At 44.6% G+C, this 23,333-nt stretch overlaps 1 protein-coding gene across 1 annotated transcript; it reads right to left on the minus strand.

The window, feature by feature from the left end:
• Positions 1 to 1,253: 1,253 nt before the first annotated feature.
• Positions 1,254 to 3,490, minus strand: LOC127301603 (uncharacterized). The gene is made up of 2 exons (XM_051331875.2): positions 2,123 to 3,490; positions 1,254 to 2,049 (listed from the first exon to the last, which is right to left on the minus strand). The coding sequence occupies exons 1-2, from the start codon at positions 3,161 to 3,163 to the stop codon at positions 1,348 to 1,350; spliced, it is 1,743 nt and encodes a 580-aa protein (XP_051187835.2). The 5' UTR covers positions 3,164 to 3,490; the 3' UTR covers positions 1,254 to 1,347.
• Between the last annotated feature and the right edge of the window lie 19,843 nt (positions 3,491 to 23,333).

The following is a 23,333-nucleotide window of genomic DNA, read 5'->3' on the forward strand; positions in this document are numbered from 1 at the left end:
TTGATCATTTCATACTCCTATGATCTACTTGCACTTCTTTTATGTGTATATTGCTTCTGTAAATTGCAGTGAATATTCTGTGATTTTTGCTACTGTCATACGAGCGCGCGAAACAAATCTAAAAAAACTGAGTCACCTCTATGGCAAGGGCATTAACGTCGGCGTAGGCTGTGGCTAGGACCAAATGGTCCTTGGTAATGCTGAGGGCAGCCATCGGCGTATGCCCTGGTATGCCGAGGGTATTTCTGTCGGCGTAGCGGCTGCCCAGGGCGCTCCTTGTCGCGCCACATCGTCGCCTATGCCGAGGGCTATGCCATCGGTGTAGCGGCTGCCCAGGGTGCCCTAGTCGCGCCACATCGTCGCCTATGCTGAGGGCTAGGCCGTCGGTGTAGCGCCTGCCTAGGTGTCCCTTCTCGCGCCACGTCGCCGCCTATGCCGCGAGGGCTAGGACGTCGGCCTAGCGAAGACGACCGTTAACGGACGGCGTGGCCCGCGCAGGCCTGCGGTGAGGGCCCGTACGCCGAGGGTGGATCTTGACCGTCGGCGTATATGTCCTATGCCGAGGGCCACATCTACGCCGAGGGCCCACGTGGATCCGCCGAGGCGGACCTTCCGATGGTGGCCCTCGGTGTAGGCTAAGCCCGACGGCCTTTACGGCTACGCCGAGGGTTCGGGGGCCGTCGGCGCAGCGCTCGATTCCTGTAGTGATAGACTAAATCTAGAAATTGGATTACGTTGGAACGAAGGGATTTTAGTGCTCCGTTTCTCTACTTTTCAATCCTTCTAGTCTTTTCAAGAGGGCATTTTGTAACTCATGTTTGTGCATAGTACACAATATGATTTATTTACATGACACAACTACATGAAGAAGGGATTTGGTAGTTTACATCAAAAAAAAATTACCTCAAAATAAGGGATTTGGTAGGGAAAATACCATTTAGACTTCTCAATTAAGTAAATGATCTGACATATTGACTGGCTCCTTTGGTTAATTCAACAAAATTATATACATTTCAATCAGCTCATATATATGAAATCTAATTAATAAGACACTTGACCTAATTTTTCTTCGCTTTATTATGGTGGCCTGTGACAAGCTCAGCCATGGAATCTTGCACTAGAGTTAAGAGCATCTCCAGTCGCGTCCCCCAAACCGTCCCCCAAAGGGCGCCGGATCGAGCGTTTGGGAGACGTGTTTTGTTCGTGCCGCGTTTGGGGGACGTCGCTCCCCAGCCGCGTCCCCCAAACGCCGGCCCCAATCAGAAATTCAAATAGATGCATTCAAAAGAGATCGTTCCCGTCGATTCGTCGCGATCAGAGTAGCGGCGATCGATCAAAGTACTGGGATCAAAAGAAGGGGTTGGTCGACGGCGTCGTGTCCTGAGTCGACGCAGGCCCGTCGAGCACGACGACCTCGTCGCGATCTGCCTGTTCCTGTGCATGGTGCGTCTGCTCCGTCGCCGACGCGGAGGCCGACGCAGGTGTAGCAGTAGAAGACGCGTCAGCCTGCTCTTGCTGCGCTGCCGCTGCCGCCGATGCCGATGCCGCTGCCAGGGCCGCCGCGTCCGCCGCCGCCATTTTGGCTTCGATCTCGTCGAGGATCTGGCCTTTGAAGAAGTTGTGCGCCGCTCGCGTCCGGGGAGACATTCCCTCTGTCGACGTTCTCAGCAGGGACATGTCGTCCCTGCGTTTCTTGAGCTCCAGCTTCTCCTCTTGCCTCTTGAGCAGCTCGGCCCACCTTTGGTCGGCCTTCTTGTCGCGGGAGATAAAGGTCGAGGAGACGTCGGCGAGGCATTTCGTGATCGACGCCTGCGTCTTCTCAGACGACGCAGCGTCGGCCAAGGCGGCCTTGGCAGCCTTGTTGCCAGTAGGACGCCCTGTCGAAGTTGCCAGCGGCGCGTCCAGATCAATGGCGTCCTTCCCCTTGGACAGCGACAGGCGCGTCAGCCGCCATTTCTCATTCACTTTGAGCTTGCCATAGCAATGCATCAGCGCGAACGGCTTGTGACCTTCCGAGTTCTTGGCGTACATTTCCATGGCCCGATCAAACTAACCAAAGGAAGCAGAGTCATTTCATCGAACACAATGTGGGCGCTACGGATTATGGAAGAAACAGTCGTACCAGTTGGGCGACGTCGGCGCCGCTGTCGCCTCTGGTCTCTAAGTCCTGATGGTACCCATGGAAGGAGTTCACCGACGCCTGGATGATGGCCCATCGCGTCGACATTGCCTTTTGGCTCCTCTTCATTGTCACTTTCTGGTAGTCGCTGTTGATGAGCTTGCGCTCATCGAACTCGGTCTTGATCCTCGCCCAATACTTCCCGCCTTTTTGGTTGGCGCCGATGATGGAGTCATGGCTCACCGTCGCCCACGACTCGCACAGGCAAAGATCTTCCAGAGGCGTCCACTTCGGGCCTCGTGTGCCCGACGCCTTCTTCTTCTTCTTCTTCGTCCTCACGCCGTCCGCGTCTACCTCCACGAGATCATCGTCACCGGCACCCTCGTCGTCCTCTTCGTCGCCGCCCTCTTCGTCCTCATCGTCGTCCTCCTCGTCGTCCTCCACCCCCTCCTCTTCCTCGTCGTCCTCCTCAACCCCGTCGTCCTCCTCAGCACCGGCGCCGTCGTATTCGAGCGGACCCCTGCGGCCGGTGAAAGGGTCGCCGTCCGGACCGGGGCCTGGCTCGCGCTGCTCGTACGCCGGGGAGTAGAGGTTGTTGGGGTTGAAGCCGCCGTGCGGCAGCGCATCCTGGTAGTGCGGCGACAAGTTAGGCGTCACGCACCCGGGAGTGGCGGAGGGGCCGTCATTGTAGAAGGCGGCTTGCGACGGAGAGATCACTCCGGGAACGTACACCGGCATGGACGTACTCCATGGGCTCGCGTTGGTGGCGGCGATACACCCGGCCATTACGTGCTGGTGCTGGCGCGCCGCCTGAGCCTTCTTCTCCAGCTCCACCGCCCTCCGTCCTTTCCGCTCCGCCGTCGATAGCTTCCGGCGCAGGCAATCTTGCTGCCATTCATCGTCGGTCATTCCTTCAGGCTTCTTCTTCGCAGCCGGCGCCTTCCGCGGCTTCGCGAACGGCGCTTTCGCCCCTATCGTCGCATTGCCCGGCGGCTTCTTGGCCGCTTTCTTCGCCATCTTTTTGGGGGCTGTCGGCGGCGCCATGGAATGGGGAGAGGGTAGCGGCGGCGGGTGGACGGCGGGAGGGAGAAAGAAATCGGCGGGATAGGAGAAATGAATCGGCGGCGGGATGTGTTTTGGGAGGCCTGTGCGCGGCGGTATAGGCGCGATTTGGCGGGAGCGGCGGGATTTGGCGGGAGTGTGAGACGAATTTTCCCTGTGCCGCTGACGCGTCGGCCCCGCGCCTCCTCGCCTCTCATTTCGTTGTGTCCGGCGTCCCCGGAGCGTCCCCTGTGGGACGGGGACGGGCTCGGGGCGCCGGACACCGTATGGGGCCGCGCCGGACAAAAATGGGCTTTGGGGGACGCGGCTGGAACGTTTTTTTGTCCGGCGCGCCCCAAATCCCTTTGGGGGACGGTTTGGGGGACGCGACTGGAGATGCTCTAAGCTCCAATGCTTCCCCTTGTTCCATCTGATGGTAACTCCTCATCAAAACATCGCAGTGCTATCATAGTTCCGCGCTATGAATACGGTCAGAGTAATTGCTCTATTGTTCCTCTTGTGTTCAAGCATGCACGATGATATCCTTCAGGGAGTACGTACCTTACTAGTTATAATCAATGTCCTTTTATTTAGGTCGCAATGGAGGATTGCCCGGTCCGCATACACAAAGGCTCAACCACGAATTCAATCTTTTGAGGGAGATCGAACGCCCGGCGCGTACCCAAGATTGAATATAATCCCTCTGTCAATAATCATCATGTATTCTGGATTTAGTTAAACTTAAACATTATAAAGTTTGACAAATATAATCAAATAGACAAAAATTATCAATATCTATAACACTAAATATATATAATACAAAAACATATTTGAGAATAATTCAAATAATATTTATTTATATTATAAATGTTCGTAATTTATTTTTTCCATCTAAAACATGAGGTTTTTCTTGCTTAGGGCATCCCGATGCAAACAAATTATGCAGGTCTATTTTTGTCTGCGGAAACAGCCGGGAACAAAAGCCCTGCCCAGCGACCAGACACAAATGGACCGACCTGTCCGAAGCGAGGCGACTAGGGATGTAAATGGATCAGATCGGATCGAATTTTACTCATACCATATCTTTTACCATATATTTTCCTCGGATCCGGATGGATATTGATCGGTTTCGGATTCGAATACGAATATATCAGACTACGGATTCGAATCGGAAACGGGGTGGACTCGGTACAGGAACAAACATAGTTAGATATATGCTTTCATCGGTAGATACTTATAGTTTTTGCAAATCTTAAGAAGGATTTAAACTTTTAATCTTGTGTAGTTAAGAAAAAAGAGACACGATTTACGTTAAAACTTAAGAATTGATAGAATTTAAAGCTAAACATGCTCGTCAAATAAATTTAGAAACTCAATAACTACTAACCTTGTGATCTGGCATTGGCTTTTGAATCAAAAATTAGATTATCCGGTTTAAAACCTTCAAATTATCCTGATTAAATATTGGATAATTTATTTTCGCATACTATTTACTATACCATATGCTATACCGTATTTGGAGCACCACTTCGAAATCGAATATCCTTATCCATTGGATTCTTTAAATTCGGATATGGACACCATAAAACGGATTCGGGGCCGGTTTCGGCGAGGAAATTATCCTATCCGTTTGCACCACTAGAGGTGAACCCCTTCATGGTGCAAATTCGGGTTTGCAATGCGTCGGCGCGGAGAGCAAGCGCGTTCGCACGTGTACCCCTGTTTTCCTTCCAAGGCCCGCCTGCTAGTGGCACCCAAGCCAGTTGTCACCAACTCGCGTCCCTCCCTCCACAACGCAACACTGTCGTGACGCTGCCGCCTACCCTACCTCTCGTCATTCACAACATTGTTTGTTCGGGTCGCTGCTCGCCGGAGCCCACGATTCATGTCGACGTCGTAGCGCGCACTTTTCAGCGACAGGACATGTCTCTGGCGCTGCACCTTGGCTCTATCCCACCCACCGGCATCGATGCCCAGTAACTCTTTTTCCATTTGCATGGCCGAGGTTGAGGTACAAACCATGGATCATTTTCAACCATTTGCACCTGTTATATTGGCCATTGACCCATCTGCATTACACGCAGATGGACCTGAACAAGTGGATGGAGTTCTTCTACAAGGATGTTATACAAACCTCGTCGGACGATAATGGGTCGGACGTCTCTTCCGGCCTAATGATTGCCATGGCGACCCTCGTCCATAAGCACACCGAGAGGAAAATGCATGTGCATGAGGGCTCCATGAGGCCACACAGGCAGGAGCAATATCAAGCGCAATCAAGAAACTGGAAATTTGAGTTGAATATAGGGGAAAATCAGTCGAAGTGCTCAGGCCGAACCAAAATGTGTCGGGCCGCTGGGTTGCCCCCGACTCAAACAGACAAAGAGGGCTGGACGTCCATTTTCTGTCAGAAACCTGACCTAAAACGGACTAGAATGGACATATTTTGCGTCTGAAATGGATCAAATCACTGGAGAACCTTTTTACATCATATTTTGAACCAACATAAATAGTTCCTCTAAGATCAGTTCTTGTGTACTAGCTAGCGTCAATGGATGGAATATATGAATGACTTATGCTTTCATTGACTCGTAAGATTGAAATGTTTTCTTGAGTGAACAAAAGGACGATTAAATGATATCTATTTAAAATTAGATGTAGGATGGCTGAGATACCCCTTCGAAGATTTACGCTGTTTTGAAATTTAGTGGATCTATGAAAACACAAAAGCCTGCTATATGGATATAATGCAATTTCCTTGTGCATAGTTTTTTGAATTCAAAGAGAATACCATCTCTGTATCCAGGATTCCAGGTAGACATGAATCTTGAATCAAAACTACCGGTGTTCCTGAGGTACGTACCGACCTTGTCATGTATTCGCTCGTGTCCAAATAATTCAGTAGTGGGTTATAAAGTGAAGTGGTGATGATCCGCCAAGAACATTCTGTGGGTAGGTGGTACAAGCATGGTCTTGCATGTTGATAATGGGTTATTTAGGGTGCGTTGCTAAATGACAATGGTTAATTGGTTCAAGAAAACACAGGCATTGGTCACATGAGTTTGCTTACCGGCAATACTTTTGGTCACCTCTGGTTTGGTAACCGGGTTTCCAAATCTCCCTCGGTAAAACTAGGCTTAGCGAGCTAAATGGTTTTTAGGATTTTAGTTCTATGTTTTTATGGGTTCTTATCTCTACAGGGGGATTCCAGGATTAACGTGTGGTTACCGATCTTTAACAATTTATATTATTTAAAAATGATTTCAATTTTAAATTCGGAATCATGTATTCGATATATTCTGGTGAGCATGCCACTTGAAAAATCAGTCCAATTGTTATTCGATAAAGAAATCTCATAGGGTAGCCAAGCCTTGTCTTCACTAATTGAATCAACCGCACGGGTCCCCCTTTCAAGTCAAGGAAACACTTTAGACTCTCGCGTCATCCTTGACTTGAGGGCAACTAGGGTCTCCATGCAGGGTTGCCGCCACTTCCCCCTCTCCGGCCCTTGGTGTTCCCGGGGAGGCTATCCCGTGTGGCTGCTGGTGAAGGTAGTGGCGAGGCATTAGCCACTCTGTTTCTCTCGCATATGGATTCAAGCATCGAGAAAACTGCCAGTGTTTGGTGTTGTCTTGTTGTTACTTGGCGTACAAGGTTTTTGGTTTTCAACTTTTGAGGGCAACATGGCAGGGGGGAGCCTTGACTACTTAGTCAGCCTTCCATGGCAGATTTCATTGTCCAAGTCCTTTTCCCTTCGGTGCACTCTAGATGTGGTCGTACGTTGACCTCGTTCGTCATATCCGGAGAAGGTGGGTATTCTGGTGCTGCAAGCTCGGGACTAGGGAAAATCCTTGGTTGGTTGGCCTAGCAAAGGCAGCAACAATGCCCCAAGGACACCCTTTCCATCCTTTGAGGCATCATCAAGGTCCCTTCTCCCCACCACATACCCATTCCCGGGTGAAATCCTAACATTTGCTTTCCCATATGGCAAATGTGGTGCCTTGGGAGTTCTTTCTACCATGGAGGCACCAGAGTGGTGAGTTCTCTACATCATTTTATCGCTCATTTACCTGTTGCACGTGTTGATGTTCTAGGGGGTCACCGGACTCGAGCTTGGGTACGTATAACGGGATAGGGTACCCCTTCCCATTGTCAACGGGATGACATGTGTGGTTAGAGGATGGGCTCATTATTTTTGGTTTCTTGCCATGTTGCTGATGTCCTTGTCACTTCACATTGGGAATTCAACATCTTCTTTCTAACTAACCTTGCCCTAAAGATTCTTATTTTCATGACTTGTTTGTTTATGGGCAACAACGATGGAGCTGATGAAATGTGCTTACTGTTACGAGGTGGTCATTCTAGTGTTGGCTCCTTTGTTGACCTTGTGGTCATCACCTCACCTATCTCTCGGGTGAGAGCCTATATCGGTCGATGATACGCGTACAGCACGCGTCCGTTGGGAACCCCAAGAGGAAGGTTTGATGCGTACAGCGGGAAGTTTTCCCTCAGTATGAAACCAAGGTTTATCGAACCAGTAGGAGCCAAGAAGCACGTTGAAGGTTGATGGCGGCGAGATGTAGTGCGGCGCAACACCAGGGATTCCGGCGCCAACGTGGAACCTGCACAACACAAACCAAGTACTTTGCCCCAACGAAACAGTGAGGTTGTCAATCTCACCGGCTTGCTGTAACAAAGGATTAGATGTATAGTGTGGATGATGATTGTTTGCAGAAAACAGTAGAACAAGTATTGCAGTAGATTGTATTTCAGTATAGAGAATTGGACCGGGATCCACAGTTCACTAGAGGTGTCTCTCCCATAAGATAAACAACATGTTGGGTGAACAAATTACAGTTGAGCAATTGACAATAAATAGGGCATGACCATGCACATACATATTATGATGAGTATAGTGAGATTTAATTGGGCATTACGACAAAGTACATAGACCGCTATCCAGCATGCATCTATGCCTAAAAAGTCCACCTTCAGGTTATCATCCGAACCCCCTCCAGTATTAAGTTGCTAACAACAGACAGTTGCATTAAGTATTGCGCGTAATGTAATCAGTAACTACATCCTCGAACATAGCACCAATGTTTTATCCCTAGTGGCAACAGCACATCCATAATCTTAGAGATTTCTGTCACTTCCTCAGATTCACGGAGACATGAACCCACTATCGAGCATAAATACCCCCTCTTGGAGTTAATAGCAAAAACTTGGCCAGAGCCTCTACTAATAACGGAGAGCATGCAAGATCATAAACAACACATAGATATAAATTGATAATCAACATAACATGGTATTCTCTATTCATCGGATCCCAACAAACACAACATATAGAATTACAGATAGATGATCTTGATCATGTTCGGCAGCTCACAAGACCCGACAATTAAGCACAATGAGGAGAAGACAACCATCTAGCTACTACTATGGACCCATAGTCCAGGGGTAGACTACTCACACATCACTCCGGAGGCGACTATGGCGGCGTAGAGTCCTCCGGGAGATGATTTCCCTCTCCGGCAGGGTGCCGGAGGCGATCTCCTGAATCCCCCGAGATGGGATTGGCGGCGGCAGCGCCTCTGGAAGGTTTTCCGTATCGTGGCTCTCGATACTGGGGGTTTCGCGACGAAGGCTTTAAGTAGGCGGAAGGGTAGGTCAGGGGGCGTCGCGAGGGGCCCAGGAGACAGGCTGGCGCGGCCAGGGCTTGGGCCGCGCCGCCTGCCCTCCTGGCCACCTCGTGGCCCCACTTCGTTGACTCTTTGGTCTTCTGGAAGCTTCATGGCAAAATAGGACCCTGGGCGTTGATTTCGTCCAATTCCGAGAATATTTCCTTACTAGGATTTCTGAAACCAAAAACAGCAGAAAACAAAGAATCGGCACTTCGGCATCTTGTTAATAGGTTAGTTCCAGAAAATGCACGAATATGACATAAAGTGTGCATAAAACATGTAGATATCATCAATAATGTGGCATGGAACATAAGAAATTATCGATACGTCGGAGACGTATCAGCATCCCCAAGCTTAGTTTCTGCTCGTCCAGGTGTAAACGATAAACAAAGATAATTTCTGGAGTGACATGCCATCATAACCTTGATCATACTATTGTAAGCATATGTAATGAATGCAGCGATCAAAACAATGTATATGACATGAGTAAACAAATGAATCATATAGCAAAGACTTTTCATGAATAGTACTTCAAGACAAGCATCAATAAGTCTTGCATAAGAGTTAACTCATAAAGCAATAATTCATAGTAAAGGCATTGAAGCAACACAAAGGAAGATTAAGTTTCAGCGGTTGCTTTCAACTTGTAACATGTATATCTCATAGATATTTGTCAACATAGAGTAATATAACAAGTGCAATATGCAAGTATGTAGGAATCAATGCACAGTTCACACAAGTGTTTGCTTCTTGGGATGGAGAGAGATAGGTGAACTGACTCAACAATAAAAGTAAAAGAATGGTCCTTCAAAGAGGAAAGCATCGATTGCTATATTTGTGCTAGAGCTTTGATTTTGAAAACAAGAAACAATTTTGTCAACGGTAGTAATAAAGCATGTGAGTTATGTAAATTATATCTTACAAGTTGCAAGCCTCATGCATAGTATACTAATAGTGCCCGCACCTTGTCCTAATTAGCTTGGATTACCGGGATTATCGTAATGCACATGTTTTAACCAAGTGTCACAAAGGGGTACCTCTATGCCGCCTGTACAAAGGTCTAAGGAGAAAGCTCGCATCGGATTTCTCGCTATTGATTATTCTCAACTTAGACATCCATACCGGGACAACATAGATAACAGATAATGGACTCCTCTTTTATGCATAAGCATGTAACAACAATTAATTTTCTCATATGAGATTGAGGATATTGTCCAAAACTGAAACTTCCACCATGGATCATGGCTTTAGTTAGCGGCCCAATGTTCTTCTCTAACAATATGCACGCTCTAACCATAAGGTGGTAAATCTCCCTTACTTCAGACAAGACGAACATGCATAGCAACTCACATGATATTCAACAAAGAGTAGTTGATGGCGTCCCCAGGAACATGGTTATCGCACAACAAGCAACTTAATAAGAGATAAAGTGCATAAGTACATATTCAATACCACAATAGTTTTTAGGCTATTTGTCCCATGAGCTATATATTGTAAAGGTAGAGGAATAGAAATTTAAAGGTAGCACTCAAGCAATTTACTTTGGAATGGCGGGGAAATACCATGTAGTAGGTAGGTATGGTGGACACAAATGGCATAGTGGTTGGCTCAAGTATTTGGATGCATGAGAAGTATTCCCTCTCGATACAAGGTTTAGGCTAGCAAGGTTATTTGAAACAAACACAAGGATGAAGCGGTGCAGCAAAACTCACATAAAAGACATATTGTAAACATTATAAGACTCTACACCGTCTTCCTTGTTGTTCAAACTCAATACTAGAAATTATCTAGACCTTAGAGAGACCAAATATGCAAACCAAATTTTAGCATGCTCTATGTATTTCTTCATTAATAAGTGCAAAGCATATGATGCAAGAGCTTAAACATGAGCACAACAATTGCCAAGTATCACATTATCCAAGACATTTTAGCAATTACTACATGTATCATTTTCCAATTCCAACCATATAACAATTTAACGAAGAAGAAACTTCGCCATGAATATTATGAGTAGAGCCTAAGGACATACTTGTCCATATGCAACAGCGGAGCGTGTCTCTCTCCCACACAAAGAATGCTAGGATCCATTTTATTCAAACAAAACAAAAAACAAAACAAACCGACGCTCCAAGCAAAGCACATAAGATGTGACGGAATAAAAATATAGTTTCAGGGGAGGAACCTGATAATGTTGTCGATGAAGAAGGGGATGCCTTGGGCATCCCCAAGCTTAGACGCTTGAGTCTTCTTGATATATGCAGGGGTGAACCACCGGGGCATCCCCAAGCTTAGAGCTTTCACTCTCCTTGATCATGTTGTATCATCTCCCTCTCTTGATCCTTGAAAACTTCCTCCACACCAAACTCAAAACAACTCATTAGAGGGTTAGTGCACAATCAAAATATACATGTTCAGAGGTGACCTAATCATTCTTAACACTTCTGGACATTGCACAAAGCTACTGAAAGTCAATGGAATCGAAATATCCATCGAACATATCAAAACAGGCAATGCGAAATAAAAGACAGAATCTATCAAAACAGAACAGTTCGTATTGACGAATTTTATTGAGGCACCAGACTTGCTCAAATGAAAATTCTCAAATTGAATGAAAGTTGCGTACATATCTGAGGATCACTCACGTAAATTGGCATAATTTTCTGAGTTACCTACAGAGAATTTTGCCCAGATTCGTGACAGCAAAGAAATCTGTTTCTGCGCAGTAATCCAAATCTAGTATGAACCTTACTATCAACGACTTTACTTGGCACAATAAAACACTAAACTAAGATAAGGAGAGGTTGCTACATTAGTAAACAACTTCCAAGACACAAATATAAAAACAAAGGTACTGTAGTAAAAACATGGGTTGTCTCCCATAAGCGCTTTTTCTTTAACGCCTTTCAGCTAGGCGCAGAAAGTGTGTATCAAGTATTATCGAAGGATGGTACATCTACAGCGGGATGTGGAGTTTTCTCAACCATGCATAGTATATTGGATACATAAGTTTTAGCGTCTCCCTTTTCATTAGTCTTGGGCTTGCTATTCTCATCAAACAAATTTTCAGGAACAAGCCAAGCATAGTTATTTTCTAGTGCATCATTCATCGCTAGGAGCTTACATGGTATTGGTGCTTTGATCTCCCCACCATCATTAATATTATTAGTGTACCTTATTCTCTCCATGTCCATCTTTTCAAGGAGACTAACAAAATTGGTATAAGAACCAAGCATATTATATTTAGCAAAGACCTTTCTAGCCTCTCTTGCTAGACCACCAAATTCTCTAAGAAGGGTTTCTAAAACAAAATCTTTCTTTTCTCCTTCTTCCATATCACCAAGTGTAAGAAACATGTGTTGGATTATAGGATTGAGATTAACAAATTTAGTTTCCAACATGCGAACTAAAGCAGCAGCAGCAATTTCATAAGTAGGAGCAAGATCTACCAAGTGTCTATCTTCAAAATCGTCAACGGTACTAACATGGTTGAAAAGTTCTTCTATATTATTTCTCCCAATTATAGACCCGCGCCCTACCGGCATGTTTTTTACGGTAAAATTAAAAGGAAACATAATAAAATAAGTAAAGCAAATACAAGTAACTAATTTTTTTTGTGTTTTTGATATAGCAAACAAGATAGCAAATAAAGTAAAACTAGCAACTAATTTTTTTGTATTTTGTTTTAGTGCAGCAAACAAAGTAGTAAATAAAACTAAGCAAGACAAAAACAAAGTAAAGAGATTGGATTGTGGAGACTCCCCTTGCAGCGTGTCTTGATCTCCCCGGCAACGGCGCCAGAAAAAGAGCTTGATACGCATACAGCACGCGTCCGTTGGGAACCCCAAGAGGAAGGTGTGATGCGTACAGCGGCAAGTTTTCCCTCGGTATGAAACCAAGGTTTATCGAACCAGTAGGAGCCAAGAAGCACGTTGAAGGTTGATGGCGGCGAGATGTAGTGCGGCGCAACACCAGGGATTCCGGCGCCAACGTGGAACCTGCACAACACAAACCAAGTACTTTGCCCCAACGAAACAGTGAGGTTGTCAATCTCACCGGCTTGCTGTAACAAAGGATTAGATGTATAGTGTGGATGATGATTGTTTGTAGAAAACAGTAGAACAAGTATTGCAGTAGATTGTATTTCAGTATAGAGAATTGGACCGGGGTCCACAGTTCACTAGAGGTGTCTCTCCCATAAGATAAACAGCATGTTGGGTGAACAAATTACAGTTGAGCAATTGACAATAAATAGGGCATGACCATGCACATACATATTATGATGAGTATAGTGAGATTTAATTGGGCATTACGACAAAGTACATAGACCGCTATCCAGCATGCATCTATGCCTAAAAAGTCCACCTTCAGGTTATCATCCGAACCCCCTCCAGTATTAAGTTGCTAACAACAGACAGTTGCATTAAGTATTGCGCGTAATGTAATCAGTAACTACATCCTCGAACATAGCACCAATGTTTTATCCCTAGTGGCAACAGCACATCCATAATCTTAGAGATTTCTGTCACTTCCCCAGATTCACGGAGACATGAACCCACTATCGAGCATAAATACCCCCTCTTGGAGTTAATAGCAAAAACTTGGCCAGAGCCTCTACTAATAACGGAGAGCATGCAAGATCATAAATAACACATAGATATAAATTGATAATCAACATAACATGGTATTCTCTATTCATCGGATCCCAACAAACACAACATATAGAATTACAGATAGATGATCTTGATCATGTTCGGCAGCTCACAAGACCCGACAATTAAGCACAATGAGGAGAAGACAACCATCTAGCTACTGCTATGGACCCATAGTCCAGGGGTAGACTACTCACACATCACTCCGGAGGCGACCATGGCGGCGTAGAGTCCTCCGGGAGATGATTCCCCTCTCCGGCAGTGTGCCAGAGGCGATCTCCTGAATCCCCCGAGATGGGATTGGCGGCGGCGGCGCCTCTGGAAGGTTTTCCGTATCGTGGCTCTCGGTACTGGGGGTTTCGCGACGAAGGCTTTAAGTAGGCGGAAGGGTAGGTCAGGGGGCGTCGCGAGGGGCCCAGGAGACAGGCTGGCGCGGCCAGGGCTTGGGCCGCGCCGCCTGCCCTCCTGGCCACCTCGTGGCCCCACTTCGTTGACTCTTCGGTCTTCTGGAAGCTTCGTGGCAAAATAGGACCCTGGGCGTTGATTTCGTCCAATTCCGAGAATATTTCCTTACTAGGATTTCTGAAACCAAAAACAGCAGAAAACAACAACTGGCACTTCGGCATCTTGTTAATAGGTTAGTTCCAGAAAATGCACGAATATGACATAAAGTGTGCATAAAACATGTAGATATCATCAATAATGTGGCATGGAACATAAGAAATTATCGATACGTCGGAGACGTATCAGTCGACAATGTGGCAACCTTCAAACTAGGCGAGGGGGCAGGGTCTCTCTTCGATGATAGATAGTGAAGATGTTAGACTGAACTGTGGTCTTCCTCCACTAACTTTTTATTGATTTCACCCTTAATTTGCTTCTTCTTCGATGCGTGAGTGAGGGGGCATATAATTCCAAATCTTTTATGGGTATGTGTTTCAAATTTGGTCTTCAAATTTTGTACCCTGATAGACATATCTTGTATCAAGATTGTCGAACTTTCGAGGAAGTTACATTTTCTTCGATGTGATTCTATTGTGAGGCATATCTTCTATAAGTTAAATATTATGTCATTTTTTACTTTCTTTATTTATGTTGTTGTGTGCATCCAATCTATTTAGTGGCCGATTGTGTACTATTGTGACTTGTAATGCACTTATACAAACTTTGAGTTTAATAAAGCACCCTTTATTAAAAAAGGAGGAAGCACCGAATATACTCTCGCATATTAACAGATCCCGAACCGGTACGTACATAAGAGAGAGAGAGGAGGAGTTCTAGAAAATCCTATCAGGGTTTCGCCCCCCTCGCTGGCGATGCCGCCGGCCCCCCTCGCCTCCGTTGGCCTTGGGACCTTGGAGGTGCGACGGACCACGACCTCTCGCCAGTGGGAGGTTTCACATCTTTCTTTTATGTATTTGCATGGTTTTCTTCAAGATGGCGTGGCAGCGGCTACATCCTGAAATTAGAATGAGGTCCTCCCTGCTCAATCTTCGTTCTGGTGGTGCGCCTAGAACCATCAGAGGGAGTATGTAGTTATCTTCCCGGTGGATCTCCTGGGATCCGATCGTTGTGTTAGTCAGTGTTGTTGCAAGTTTGGCTCTTCCGATCATGGTTCTGATCTTTGGCATGGTTGCTGCTCTAGTGCGCTGATCCTTTGGAACCTTAGCACAATGATTTTCCGTCTGTCTAGCTACTACAACAAGCTTCACTATGATATGCTTTGTCTGGCCCTAGTGAGGGAGGGGCGAGGACGGTGGCGCGCACTCGACTCGCTCGGGTGCTTGTAGTCTTCGCTAGACCATGCAAGAATCTATTTGTTTTGCTTTTAGATCTCTTTCTACTACCGTTAATGATTATCAATATATTGATGGATTTTTCATACAAAAAAGTACTCTCGCATATTGAATATTGATCATATTGAAGCGTCAAGGCAGAAGTATAGTCGTCTTAGAGCAGACCGAGTACACTTGCAGCATTTGTTTTTGTAGAAGATTAAGATCTGTGCACCTGCAAAAATTCATGCAAAAACATTCTACCTAAGTTTATTCACAAAAAAAAAAATGTCCGTGTAGAATAGTAAGTTTTTGTGCACTTACTTCCTTTCTATCCATAGGGCGCAAGAATACATTTGTTTGCACCAAACACAAATCATATGCATGCAATACTTATTTCCCTGAAAAAGATACATGTAATACTTTTTTTTTGAAATTCAAATATAAATTAAAACTAGCAAGCCGCCTCATTAAAAATCTTCCATCCTCCTTAGGTACCCTGGTAAGAAAAATAGTGCGTCTAAAACTTGCTGGTAAACATCACGGTTCGATTACATCATTGCTCAGGAGAGCTAAATCATTTATAGCATCTAAAATAACATGACTAGGTGGGTCATCATCTCATGAAATAATACTATCTGCTTCAAAACAGAACCTTGCAAGATTATGTGCAACCTTGTTCCCTTCTCTTGGACAATGTTGAAAGATGATCATACCCAGGCGTTGAGAAATTTGAAAGCAATCCGCAAGGGTAGAAGTATATGGACCCCAGATCTCAGCACCATTACAAGTCTCAATCAATTCCAAACAATCTGATTCAATAATTACCGGAGAATAGCCTATACTCTCTATTTGTTGTAGGCCATGTCGAAGAGCTTCGGCCTCACCGGTCTTGGCATCCAGAAGATTAAGTTTAGGCCATGCTCCTCCCGCTATCACCTCGCAATGATCATTACGAATAACTACTGCCACTGCCCCCATACCATTTGGAAAATATGAAGCATCAATATTAGCTTTGTATTTATTCCGAGGAGGTTTAAGCCACTGTATCTGCCTCGGGATTGCATTTTTCGCCGCTAAGCCATAATTGAGGGTAAGTGCTTGTATTGAAAAAGCCGATCGCAATGGAGGCGCCACCCTCTCTCCCTTCACAACTTCCCTTCTCTGCCACCAAATATACCAAGATGATACAAGAATTATTTCTTGCAAACCGAGCTGACCAAGAACAGGCTACTTTTTTGTAGGGCTTCTTAATATTTCTTCCAGTACCACAGATCCGGATCTGTCCAAACAAGCGTTATCGATCACTTCTTTAAGCCCCAATGATTTTCAGACTTCTTTCGCTCTTTTACAAGTGAACATTAAATGACGGATATCTTCTGAGCCTTGCATACATATAATACATTGGGCGGAGACTTTGATATGTCTGTTTGCCAAAACACTAACCCGTGGAATTAATCCATGCAAGGCCCTCCACCCAAAAATCTTAATTTTTGCAGGAACACTTAGCTTCGAAAGTATATCTCAGACAGGATTTGTCGTGGATGATCCTTGTCCATCAGCATGCCCTATTTTGATCCGAAACTGGTGCTCCCACTCGGTATAATATGCAGAACGAACTGAGAAAGTATAAGATTTTGTTTTATGCCATGCAACAAAGTCATCCTCTAGATTTGGGCCAATCGGTATTTCCAAGATCTTTTGAGCTTCAAAAGGATGGAAAGTATCACGGACTAGTTCTACATCCCAAAGTCTAGTAGCTGGATTAATCAGTTCTTCAACAGTTCTTAACAGATTCTGACCACGCACCGTGTCAATTTTCCTAGATACATTCCTAGGAATCCAGATCTTTCCAAATATTAATACTCCGTCCAGTTCCTACTCTCCATATATGACCTCTCTTAAAAGTTTGGATACCACTAACAATGCTCTTCCATGTGAAAGATGACTCACTCTTTGGACCATCATTAAGCAAATCTCCAGTTGGATAGTATTTGGCCTTCAGGAATTGTGCACAAAGAGTATCCGTCTAGTCAGAAGTCTCCAAGTTTGTTTTGCAAGCATTGCAAGATTAAACGCATGAAGATCTCGGAAGCCCATACCTCCCTGTTTTTTCGGTATGCACATCTTCCACCAAGCACTCCAATGCATACATTTTTGTTCTTCAGTGTCACCCACCAGGAAGCCGACATAGCATCAATAATCTCCATGCAAATATTCTTCGGAATTTTGAACACCCCCATAGCAAATACATGAACAGATTGGATCACCGCCTTCCTAGATACACGTAATACTTAGTCATGTCTATGAGTGATTTATGATTAAAAAAATCAGAGAACTGAAAATACCATTTTTAACCAGGAGTGTTTGTTCCCGAGCACACCTAATAGTTACTTCATACTCCGTCGTTCCAATAAGTGTCACATATTTATCTAGATTTGTATGTATCTAAATATGTTTTACCGTGTAAATATATGCAAATCTAGATAAATTTACTATACTTATTTTAAAATGGAGCAAGTAAGACTAGTCATAGTGCGGAATAACATAGAGTTGTGTCATGCATAGGACACCAGTCTATGTTACTACTTTCATAGTGCTTACCAGGACTAACATAGATGTAGTATCATATATGAGGAAAAATGTTGGAAGTGTGACGTTAATTAGATTGTAGACTCATTTTATCTTGAGAAGTGTGATGTTATGTTAACATAGTGTAGCTAGTTACCACAATTATCTATCTTCATTTAATGACATGTCATACTCCCTTTATTCCAAAGAATAAGGTGCTCTCGCTTTTTCGTGTTTTTTCTTTGACCAAGAATTACTTTAAATGCATAAAAAATCATTGTACTTCCCCTTTCCCGGTTTACAGGTCTTGCACGTATCCATATGTCATAAATTTATCCAACAAATACAGTGTAAATATTACAGAAATATATCATTACAAAACTTAGATGTTCTATTTTATAATGATATAATTTTTATGTTGTATAATTTATGTTATGTTTATCAAATTCATGATCTAGGGATGTGTGTGGACCTTGTAAACCTGGATGGAGGTAATATTAATATTAGCATCATTAGAATATGTTTTAAAATTTTAATACGATCTAATGATACTAGTTAGTACGTCTTAAAATAAGTGTGCGTCTTATTCATTGAAATAAAAAATATCATTCAAATGCCTAGTTGGTAGTGATATGTTATTACCTTTGTTACTCCCACATAAGTAATCCAATAATCTTCCTGTTGATAGGGCAAAGAAAAGTTAAAAGAGCAGGGAAACAAGGAGCCTGCTGCATGGAGCAAGTGCAGCACAGGGAGTGGCGAAGGCGAACGTAGGTCATGGAGTACGTCGTCTCGTCGCTGCATTGACGTTTTCCTTTCTCGTCCTGGCGGCCATGCAAGGGCACTGCCCTTAATTCCCGCCTATGCATGCACCACGCCACCCTCTAATAGAAATACCCTTTCCCCGATCGATCTCATATGCAAGCCATGACCTCACACTCACAGGGGAAAGTTAAGAGTTCTTTAGTTTGTGTACTTGGCAGGGCATGTGAACCCCTGGGTACGTAGTTAAGTAATGTTTCCTCCATTATACTAGTAGTGTGATGCAGAGACTTTGAGTGACACGCTCGAGAATTTCAGTGTACGTAGTCTGCATAGATAAGGAACATATGCATGCATGGCTGAACAATGACGGTAATTTACTGAAGAAATCTTGGCTCTCTTTTTTGAAGGATAAGGTCATAAGGAGGAAAAAACTTGACCTTTTTCAAATGAAAGATAAGGTCACAAGGAGGACAAAACTTGACTCATGATGCGTCATGGTCATGGAAGGATCGACGATCGAGCTGGGTGCATGGAGATAAAGAGGGCCGAGGCAGGGAGGGAGATGATAAACGAAAAGTGACAGAAGAACTCAAGAGTGTGTGTGTGTGAATTGAATGCTGAGCGAAAAGGAAAACAAGGACATAAATGCATGCCCTCCACCACTGCACATGTGAGGGGACTTATTATTGGAGTATCATCAGCTCCATTCCCATGCATGCTGCTTCTCTCCTTGCTCTACTCCAGCTGTAAAGATGGAGGAGAGGGCACACGAGCATAGACCTGTGACACGGCATGTGTCTCGGGGCCTCCTTGAGATGAACATCATGCATGTAGCTACATTGGCAAACAAAAATCTGGATGCATTTCTAAAAGACACTAGAACGGGGAGGGATTGAACCAAAATTTGATGCAATGCTGCAGGAGCAGCAGCTAATTCTGGCCGGCCTCGCATTTTTCTTCAGGTAGTTTCTACATCTGCAGGAGAATTTATGCCCATCGATCCATGGAATACAGAGTTGGTTCATCACATTTACTCGCCATCAATGGTGCAAATATGAACAAACAAATCAGCTGCTGACATATGACAATATTTTGCACTGCAAGAGAGTATTCAGAATATAGAACTGGTGACTAGTGAGCTGGGATCCATGGTGCATTACTGCAGATACTGGAGTGGTAAAAAAAAATCAACCTGCACTTGCTTAATCGACATAGTACTAAGTTGTAGGACATGTGCATTCACAACAGAGCTACTCCTGGAAGGCTGCAACGGCAACTGCGTTCCAGGTCCAAGCTTGAGTTGTAGAGTGACCACAGCAGCGGCGCTAGCTGTGAGGTCAGGGTTTAGATCGATCGATGATCAAGTAGGCATAACTCGATCAATTTCGCGAATAAGCCTAGCGTTTCCGACATCTCTCCCTGTCGCCACAATGTAACGTACTTACACGCACAAGTACACCATCCTTGTCGAGCTATGGACCATGCGTGCATCTCGAAGATAAGACTTATCAACTAACAGTAAACTGCAAGACCATGTCACATTTGCACCCTGCCGTCCATACGTAAAAGTTTTAGTACGCCGCACAATAATACCCGCAGAATTTTTTTAGTTCAAAATAATTGTCGTGATTTTAGCTCAACGACAGGTATTTTTTATCCGAGCTAGCGATACAATAGTGTGCAGACATAGCAAAAGAGCTAACTAACTCTTGATGTGTGCACATATGCACGCAATACGTCTGGGGCCCTAGCTAGGTGAAGAAATTGAACTTTAGGCGAGTTGGGGCAGGCAATGTGATGAATCTAGCAGGGGTCTAATTCCCCACATGCTTCCCATTACTACCCATCACTAATGAGTTAATAATCTCTGCACATGCCGGTGTCCGGACGGTGCATGCAAAGGGATAAGAGCATCTCCACTCGTCTCCCCACAGAGCCCCCACGGCCACTTTTTTTCATCCGGACGGCGAAATTCGGCCCAGTCACGCCCCCGGTTCCTCGTTTTGGTCCGGATTTGGGCCTATTTTCATCCGGCGATCCCACGCCATCCCCGGCCCCCCGGGGAGCGCTCGGGGACTCCGGATGAAGCTAAGCCAACCGCCCACGCCCACGTGTCTCCTCTTTCGTCCGGATTCCCCGAGCCATCCTCTTTTTCCCCGAGAAACGTCGCTTGGGGAGCACACGATTGGGAAACTACTCCTCCCCACGCCAAATCTTCCTCCAATCCGGACGAAAATTTCGCCGGATTTGGGCGTGGGGAGCGCCAACGAGTGGGGATGCTCTAACACAGCAATGAATAATGATAACAATACATACTCATCATATATATAGCAGCGAAAAATAGCTGTTTGTTGTGTCAGTGTGTCAAATACTCTGGTGCCACGCACGCCGCGTGCAATGCCAGCGTGCGTGCTTCTCCGGTTCTCTCCATATGGTCTATGGATGGCCTGCCTTGCCGATGCAAATGCACGCATGCGATCGGAGGTGTAATTTCTATTTTTTTTTAAACTGGGGAAGAGGTTTATGGAGTATCTTAATCAATTACTCCTTTCGCTAATACTACCTCCATCCCAAGGTTTAAGGTCTATATTTTTTTCCAGAAAGTCAAACGAAGTAAAGTTTGACCAAACTTTTTAAAGAATTTATGAACAAATATATATTTTGTAGGTACCATACGAAAATATATTTCATTATCTATCTAATAATATTGATTTTGTATTTTTAATGTTAATGATTTTTTATAAAAACTTAGTCAAACTTAATTCTGAAAAAAAATATAGGCCTTAAGACTTGGGATGGAGGTAGTACAAGGTTACTACCAAAAGTATATTTTTTATCTATACAAGATCACTATTTTTTCTGAGAATAATTAATAGCATTTCTCTCTCATACATTGGTGATGATTAATATGGATATTGCATACATTCTTACTGTATATAGATAGGGACACCACATGTAACATATTTAATTAGCCCAAATCACGAGATTTTTTTTATATAATTAATCGTGCTATTTATTATGAGTTGATGTTATGTTCTTAGTATCTAGAAAATGAATAGTACTAGTAAGTAAGGAGAATTGCATAGTTAATGGAACATAGGACAAAGCCAAGTACAAACAGACTACTAAAAAAATCTACTGCCACGGTAGACAGCCCCGACAAACGCTTCCAACACAGTAATATATTATATTCTCCAGCAATTACATTTCTGCAATCCAAAACGCATCATGACGAATGGACATGCATACATGGATCGATGTCTATGAACATGTTTTAGGTTTTGTTCGGTTAACTCCACACCTGTAGAATTCCTATTCTCACTCATTTACCAACCGGTGAAACACTATCTTATAAAATCTAACTCTTCGTAGCTTCTTTATGTGAGACCAAATTTAGCACCTCCGTCTCTTATCATGTCATGCCACACATGATCATTAAGATTTCTAGGAATTTTTTTTTTGCATGGAAAACTAGAATTGATCCATTATTTCTACCAAGCATTGGGGTAGGTTTGGAGGGGTTTGACAGCCTTAAAGCATCTCTAGTAGATCTCATAAAAGTGATCAAACCCTTAAATAACTGAATTTTACAGTTTTGATCGAAAATTGGCCCTATCAGATCCCTTAAAATAGTCCGACCCCCACGACCCTTGAATCTGAAGTTTCGGAGGCAAAACTGAGCAAAATCGGTCGTGTATACTGGTCAAAGCTGGTTGTTGGGAAGTTTCAGATCCCGCCAATCGCCCTTCTTTCGCTAGGCTTGTCGGATTCCAGCCAAATTCCGTCGAACCTCAACACACGAGATGCTAAAATCGGATGGTTATCGCCGGAATCGACCAGTGGCGGAGCCAGCTATCTGGCAAGCTATGGCCTTTGCCACACCTAAATTACTATATTTTGCATAGTATGTATCCATAATTGTACATAAATTACTTAATTTTGCTTAGTACATGGTCATTCCGCCACACCTAAATTTTAATTCTACCTCCGCTACTGGAATCGACAGCCACAAGTCCAAATCAGGTTGGATTCGACCTTGACCTGGTCATGGAGCAGGGCAGCACGGCGGCCGCCCGCTGGTCGGCGGCGGAGAGCAGGGGCGGTGGAGCGGGCAGGGACGCAGCTTGGCGGGGCATGCCGGGGCGGAGCTCCCGCAAGAAGGGGCAGAAAGGATGTTACAATCCGTTTTTACGGGGCATAGCTCATTTGAGACCATAAAAAACGATTAAGGCGCCCTCCATTGACGTTTTAAAGGCCAATTTTTTACACGATCCGCTAGAAATGCTCTAATCCTTTTCCATCCCACTTTAAACCCCCACCTATAACAGAACAAGCCCTTACGCAACTCAGGTTTAGGGCTAAATTAAGATGGTAGTACTAGCTACACGCGTACGTACACGGTACACACGAAGCTACCTGTGCTAGCGATTGTTACAATGCACTGCAGATATGGGACGCGTACGTGCACGGTACAATTAATCGTAACAGTGTTATTCGATCGATCTCTCGATTGAATTAATGGAGCACTGATCACATCCAAGCACGACACCAAACGTACGTGTTGCATGGGCCGTACGGCGTCGCACATCGAATCGACCAGCATAAGTGTGCATAGCCTAAGTGCATGGTACTGGAACAGTGAACAACATGGCATATGCATACATCTATGTACATATCTCGTGAGATTGTGAGACCTGATAGCAATAACACGCAAAACATAACAGTGTCT

The sequence above is a fragment of the Lolium perenne genome, chromosome 5 (assembly GCF_019359855.2).
Source record: "Lolium perenne isolate Kyuss_39 chromosome 5, Kyuss_2.0, whole genome shotgun sequence".
NCBI classification, from domain to species: Eukaryota; Viridiplantae; Streptophyta; class Magnoliopsida; order Poales; family Poaceae; genus Lolium; species Lolium perenne.

What these genes read in the sequence shown, in the direction of transcription:
- LOC127301603 (XM_051331875.2), bottom strand. Translation starts at nt 3,163, where the DNA reads ATGGCGCCGCCGACAGCCCCCAAAAAGATGGCGAAGAAAGCGGCCAAG. An exon ending in GCGCCGACGTCGCCCAACTG is followed by an intron (nt 2,050 to 2,122) that starts GTACGACTGTTT and finishes TCCTTTGGTTAG; the next exon opens with TTTGATCGGGCCATGGAAAT.